Here is a 6,288-nt window from a genome sequence, read left to right as displayed (position 1 = left end):
TTGGATTTAGTTTTTCAACTATATATTCAAGCAAAATAATTGTTTCAGCATTTCATTTTTGTAAAATTTCAGATCTCAGTGGATTTTTTTACAGTATGTTGAAGATGAAAGAAGGTTCCTACTGGGTAGTTTTTTTGTCGTCATTATCATCCTGTTTTTCTTCGAGTTTTCCAGCTGTTGTTACTCATTCATTATTTGCCTTATTCTGCTTTTCTGACCGCTTGACTGTATTTATTTATTTATTTATTTATTTATTTATTCATATCATTTTTGATCAATTACAGTGACGATTTTTGAGCAACTGTAACGTCAAGTACATCACCAAGCGCATAGCATTCGGTTGGCAATGGAACAATTACGATTGATTGCAGTTTATTACGAAATTGGTTTTTTTCACTTGCTTTTTGACGTTTTCTTGCCTGATATGACTGAAAATTTGAACTACTAATTAATCATCCGGTCATTTTGCTCAAGCAGCGATGTTAGTTGATGCATGGACAATCTGAAATTGTGATAATGTATATTTTTTCTTATTTTTTTATTTGTGTTACATGTCAAATGAAGGTAAAAATTTTCGTAATTGCCAGCCACCACATACGTACAATGATTTGTAACCTTGACTTTCTGTGATGGATAGGCAGGTGATGGAACATGAGTTCAATAGGTTAGTTTAGATTTGTATCTAATATCTTCGCTTAGACAGCACCTTATTTTCTCATTTTTACAGTAATTCGATGGAATATGTTTCATTCGTGCATTCATTCATTCATTCATTCATTCATTCATTTAGTCATTCAAGATTCTTTCTGGCATTTGAAGTGAAGAAGGAAGTAGTTGATAAATAAAGTTTGAGCGAAAAGGAAAAATGACGCGAATGGTTTCTTGGATATTTTTCATTTGGATTTCAGCTAGTTGGCCGGTTAGTCTTCGAGCACTGGATAATGGTGTAGCTTTGACACCACCAATGGGTTGGCTAAGCTGGGCGGCTTTTGGTTGTCAAACAGATTGCAGTCGTTATCCGTTGTCGTGCATCAATGAAGCACTATATATGGATATGGCTGATCGACTTGTTGAAGATGGTTATTTAGAAGCTGGCTATAATTTAGTGAATATTGACGATTGCTGGTCTGAGATGAAAAGAGATTCTAATGATCAGCTGGTTGCAGATCGAACTCGATTTCCATCAGGTAGATTATTACGATTTCTATTTATTTACTTTAATGCTTTCTGCTAATGTCAGTTCTATTTTTAGGGATAAAGCAACTTGCCAGATATGTACGAACACAGGTGGACAGTAATGTATGTTCACAAATTAACGTTTATTTTTCATAGATGCACGACCGCAATTTGAAGCTTGGCATATACGGCGATTTTGGAACAGAAACATGTGCTCGTTATCCTGGAAGCTTGTACTTTTTGAAACTCGATGCACAGACTTTTGCAAGTTGGGATGTTGATATGCTCAAGTTGGATGGCTGCAATGTTGACGTTTCTCTCATGCCAGCAGGTTTGAAATACACATATTGAAATATATACTCAGCAGGAGTATTATATTCAAAAAATACTACAAAATCTGAATTAATTAACAAGTAACTCTCGGTGGACCACGATTATTAACGTCTAGGTGAGAAAATAGTTATTATCGGAATAATTGTTGTGAAAGAATTGCATGTCTCTTTTTTTTTGTTTGGAAGAAAGTGAAGACTAACTAATGTTAATTGAATAGAAGTGTTATTTGAAAAAACAGAATTTGCAGTTAAGAAAGGATAAAATGGAAAGAATAAAGCAAAACAAATCAAAATGAATAAAGTTCTGCGTGTTGGTTCGTTGGTTGGTGTTTTGCATTAATTTGGCTTCTTTCTATGCTAATAATAATTGTTATTTTTCAAGCTGCTCAGTTTTAGTTCAGAATGTCGGCATTTTTAGCGGTTTGCATAGCACAAGGAATGAGAATGACGTTTGCAAGTTTGGCATTTAGTATTTATTCAAACGAACGTTAAGCATTTGGAGTCGTTTTTCGGCATGTGACGGTCGTAAATTTTTGCTAACGTCTTTACGTTGTGTATTGCCTTAAACATCGTTAATGAATTGTGTTTTCCATCAATTTAGTTAGAGGAAAACAACGTTTTGTTAATAACGGTTTCTTAAAATGAAGTTTCATATTTGCAGGATTTGTAAACTTTACGAAAATGAACAGAAAAAGAAGTTCAAAATATTGTTTTGCAAACTGATTTTGATTTCAGAGATAATTATTTCGTAATGCATGCTATTATTATTATTATTGTTGTTGTTGAGGAGATATTGTGGTATTATTTTCATTTTGTACTTTTTAAAATTATCATCTTATTTTACCAGTTACTTTTTGAAATTTTAAGCACAATAATATCCTATTCTGTACAGTTGCTAAGTATTGTTTAAATTATTCTAGAATACAATTTGTGGATAAGATTTAAAAGATTATCTCTGTAAAAAGATTTCTTTGTTTTATTCTGTACAAGTAACTGTAAGCATCTGGAGTTATGCATTAATTAATCAGCAGAACGTGTTGATAATAAAATAACAGCTAATGTTAAGTTGTATATTTTTAGAGATTTGCTTAGAAAGAGTAATTTTAAAGCGCACATTATTGGATGATTAAATACATTCGAATTTGCAAATAACAGCAGTGGTGTGTTTGAAGTATTTAATGAAAGATTGATCCATCAGTGATTTAATCTCTCTATTTCTATTTATGATTTTTTTTCATTTAGCAGTAATGGAAAAGATGTATTTAAAAACAATTTTTAATGCACTCCAATTTTAGCATTTCATTTATTTCGATGCTCGAAGTATAATATATATATATTTCGAATAACTGAAGTGGAAAGAAAGTGCTTTATTTATATTTTTTAATTAGTTACAATGAATGCATTTGCAGTTTTTTTTCTTATGCAAGAAGTTTGTTGAACTTGTAAGTGGGTATAGAAGGAACGATAATAATTTCTTTCCACTGTGATAATTTTAATTATTTTTGGTTCACATTATTTTCAACGTTTCTGTAAATGGTTGTGTATGGAAGGAAAGTCAGTCAACCGTGAGTTTTGTAAAATGTACGATTGTCATCGCTCAGTGAAAAAATGCATATGAAATTTGTTTTGTGGCTTTGCTCTAATTGTTTTCATAATTCTTCAGTTGGTTAATTGTTTCAATTTTGAACATGAATACATATTGTAGTTTATCATTAATGATATATCATCGTCTTCATCGGTTGAAATTGTCACATTGCATTTATTGTACTTGAAATAGGAAAAAAAAGATGCAGTGTTGTTATTGTGCATTGTTTTTTTTGTATTTTTACTGTTTTTAATATAATTTTTATTTTTTTGTAAATATAAATTCAAAAATTTCAAAAATTAACGTGATACTTTTTATTTAAGATTTATTATATCATTTCCCCTTATCTTCTCAACCAAATAATACCGTCTATTGGCATTACATTTGTAAATAGTGGATTGTTGAAACGATGAAGAAACAAACATTCACGTTCTGAAAAAATCTGCATAATTTATAATAGTAATAAATTATTATTTTTGACAATTGGTCTGTATTTAATTGTACAGATTATTTTAATTCATTTCTTTGCATTCATTAAAATCCACTACCACTTTTCAAAATTAATTGCAGTAGAAGAGTTGATGCGTTGGATAAATTGTTAAAGTGTATAAATGGTGCATTTTTTTAATTTATACTTTTTGGAAAATTTTAATTAAAAAAGTCGCTTCATTGAAAATCTTTTATTTTTTATGCGTTCGGTTGTCATCGTTTCGAAGTCCGTACAGAAAATATTATGATTATGATTATGATTATTATTGTTAAATAGCGAATAAAACCATTGACTTTATTAAGAGGAAGTTTTCCAAGTTGTATTTTAATATTTGTTTTTTAGTTAGTAGCATTGGTAGAAATTTCTGTTGTTACAGGTTATTCAGAAATGAGCCGATACTTGAATGAAACTGGACGACGCATTATTTATTCCTGCAGTTGGCCAGCTTACGAAGTATCTCTAAGGATAAAGGTATGGAAATTTGTGGCGTTGTAGATGATGAACTACTTTTTGGAAATTAATCTTAATTTTGTTTATTTGTACATTTAATTTATAAGTCTTTTTTAGTGGTGATTTCTAACGTTGTTTTTTTGCAATTATTGGTAATGCAGTGCACTGTTTTATAGCCAGATTATTTGTCAGTTGCTCAGTCCTGCAACATGTGGCGTAATTATAATGATATCAGTTTATCCTGGCATTCGATATTGAAAATAATCGATTTTTATGATAAAAATGAAGACGATTTAGCAGCAGCTTCAGGTCCAGGACGATGGAATGATCCCGATATGGTAAAAACATTTTCTCAACATTTATGTTATTATTAGTAAATTGTCAAAAGTAAAGTGTGCTTGTTGCGAAAAAGATCTAAGTAAAGTAAAAATGAAAATGAATTTATCAGAATTTATTTTTCATAATTTTTCAGTTTATTGTGAGCATACATGCGCGACAGTATGTGTCATTGTATCATTTCATTAATATTATTAAATATTTCAGTCTGTATATCTGTTATACTCGGTGTGCATTACTATAAGATAATGCGTTGTATAATTAACATTAATAATTAACTATAATTCTATTTGAAAATTTGATGTATATGTAATTTATATTGTTAGTTCAAGTATATTTGTTTTTTAAGATTTTAGTTTTGAAAGTAATTGCATGTTTTTTCATTTTCAGTTACTGTATTGTACAAGAGAATAAAAACTAATTAGTATCTAATGTTATATCAAGGAACTTGACCAAAATTTGAATGTGTTAGTAAGTTTTTTTTTATTTTTTGAATGGATACTGAAAAGCTCATTATTAATTTGGGTGAAATGTTCAAATTTTATTTATACTGTATCAATTCTTTTGTATTAAAAGATAAAATCAGATAAAAATTTGCGTAAAAAATAAATTTATGGCGTTCAAGTGGAGAAATGAACTAATTTCTGTTGTATTATAATGGAAAGTGTGCTTAATTGAATGAGCAAAACAAAATTATTTTCTTCATTTCAGCTTATTATTGGTTACCCCGGATTGTCCATAGACCAAGCAAGGGCTCAAATGGCTGTATGGTGCATATGGTCGGCACCTTTACTTATGTCCAATGATCTAAGATTCATATCTCCATATTACCGTGAAATTTTGCTCAACAAAAAGGCAATTGCAGTTGACCAAGATCCTTTAGGTATTATGGGAAGATTGATTTACAAAGTAATGTTGTTGTGCGTTTTGTGTTGCTTGTGTATTATTGACTGCTCCATGATTTTCAGAGTGGATATGTAAGCGTTTACAAAAAGCCTATAACTCCAGTTAGTAAGACTAATCAACATTCATATGCTTTTGTGTTTTTGAACAGACACCCGACGGATAGAGTAAGTTTATTTTATTACACTGCAAGTGTCTTATGCAGTGATTTAGCATAGAAAAAACTTCTTATTTGAAAAATTCCATTTAAACATTGGTGGAAGGGTTTATTTTGTTATTTTTTTTTCATATTTTCTTTGTTCAAAATTTTGATCATTACAATTCAGTAATTGTTCCTGGAATAGCCGCTTATAAAGTATGCAGTTTAAAGTATGCACTTAGAAAAGTTCAATGGCATTATTTTTCTTGAGCTACTCGAGGTTTCTGTTTTTATGATGAATTGAGTTTTTTTAAAAATAACTGAAAATTGCAACCGCTGAAGCTTGAAGAACAAAATTGTCCGGCTGAAATTGGCAAAGCTGTTGTCTTTTGTAGGCCGTGGTTACTGTGGAAAAATTAGAATTGATTGGACTTCAAAATCCATTTGGATATCAGGTTGAAGATGTGTTTGACAATTTCAGTTACGGTCACTTGATGCCTTCGGCAGGTTTTCAGTGCGATGTGAGACCGACTTCAGCTGTTATGCTGACAGCTATAATTGCGCAAAACTGAGCAGCAATACTGTAGTTATGCAAAACTTAGCAATAAATAAATAAATATATATATATTATATTATTTTAAGGAATGTAGTAATGAACTGCTTGATGCTCAGTTACTTTGCTGAATCTACTCAACGCTATGTCTGCCTAACTGCCTTTAAATGGACTGCATGCTTATGATTTTGTAAACTGTAGATATATTCTGCTTTATTGTGAATTGACTCTCACACATCCATGTGTACTCATACATACAAATACTTGCACGCACACATATATGTGTGTGTATGTATATGTATAAACGAAGTAATATACGTGTGA

At 30.4% G+C, this 6,288-nt stretch overlaps 2 protein-coding genes across 2 annotated transcripts; both read left to right on the top strand.

Annotated features, from left to right (window-relative positions):
- Positions 1 to 865: 865 nt before the first annotated feature.
- Positions 866 to 4,613, top strand: Tsp_02508 (alpha-galactosidase A). Its single transcript, XM_003378784.1, has 8 exons — positions 866 to 1,187; positions 1,253 to 1,299; positions 1,333 to 1,507; positions 2,589 to 2,605; positions 3,926 to 4,054; positions 4,210 to 4,371; positions 4,506 to 4,531; positions 4,577 to 4,613. The coding sequence occupies exons 1-8, from the start codon at positions 866 to 868 to the stop codon at positions 4,611 to 4,613; spliced, it is 915 nt and encodes a 304-aa protein (XP_003378832.1).
- A 4-nt stretch (positions 4,614 to 4,617) lies between these two features.
- Positions 4,618 to 5,983, top strand: Tsp_02507 (alpha-N-acetylgalactosaminidase). Its single transcript, XM_003378783.1, has 5 exons — positions 4,618 to 4,624; positions 4,726 to 4,733; positions 5,081 to 5,252; positions 5,599 to 5,627; positions 5,807 to 5,983. Exons 1-5 carry the CDS (start codon positions 4,618 to 4,620, stop codon positions 5,981 to 5,983), a joined length of 393 nt encoding a protein of 130 aa, XP_003378831.1.
- The last annotated feature ends 305 nt before the right edge of the window (positions 5,984 to 6,288 follow it).

Source organism: Trichinella spiralis, assembly GCF_000181795.1.
Source record: "Trichinella spiralis strain ISS 195 chromosome Unknown Scfld2, whole genome shotgun sequence".
In the NCBI taxonomy this organism is placed as follows: domain Eukaryota; kingdom Metazoa; phylum Nematoda; class Enoplea; order Trichinellida; family Trichinellidae; genus Trichinella; species Trichinella spiralis.
This window is presented reverse-complemented; position numbering and strand designations above follow the sequence as displayed.

Bases quoted from the DNA above. Each gene is read 5' to 3' on its own strand.
- Tsp_02508 (XM_003378784.1), top strand. From the start codon at position 866: ATGACGCGAATGGTTTCTTGGATATTTTTCATTTGGATTTCAGCTAGT. The intron at 1,188-1,252 runs GTAGATTATTAC...TTCTATTTTTAG, and splicing joins TCGAACTCGATTTCCATCAG to GGATAAAGCAACTTGCCAGA. The intron at 4,055-4,209 runs GTATGGAAATTT...ACTGTTTTATAG, and splicing joins AAGTATCTCTAAGGATAAAG to CCAGATTATTTGTCAGTTGC.
- Tsp_02507 (XM_003378783.1), top strand. The intron at 5,253-5,598 runs GTATTATGGGAA...ATTACAATTCAG, and splicing joins AGTTGACCAAGATCCTTTAG to TAATTGTTCCTGGAATAGCC. The intron at 5,628-5,806 runs GTATGCAGTTTA...TGTCTTTTGTAG, and splicing joins CTGGAATAGCCGCTTATAAA to GCCGTGGTTACTGTGGAAAA.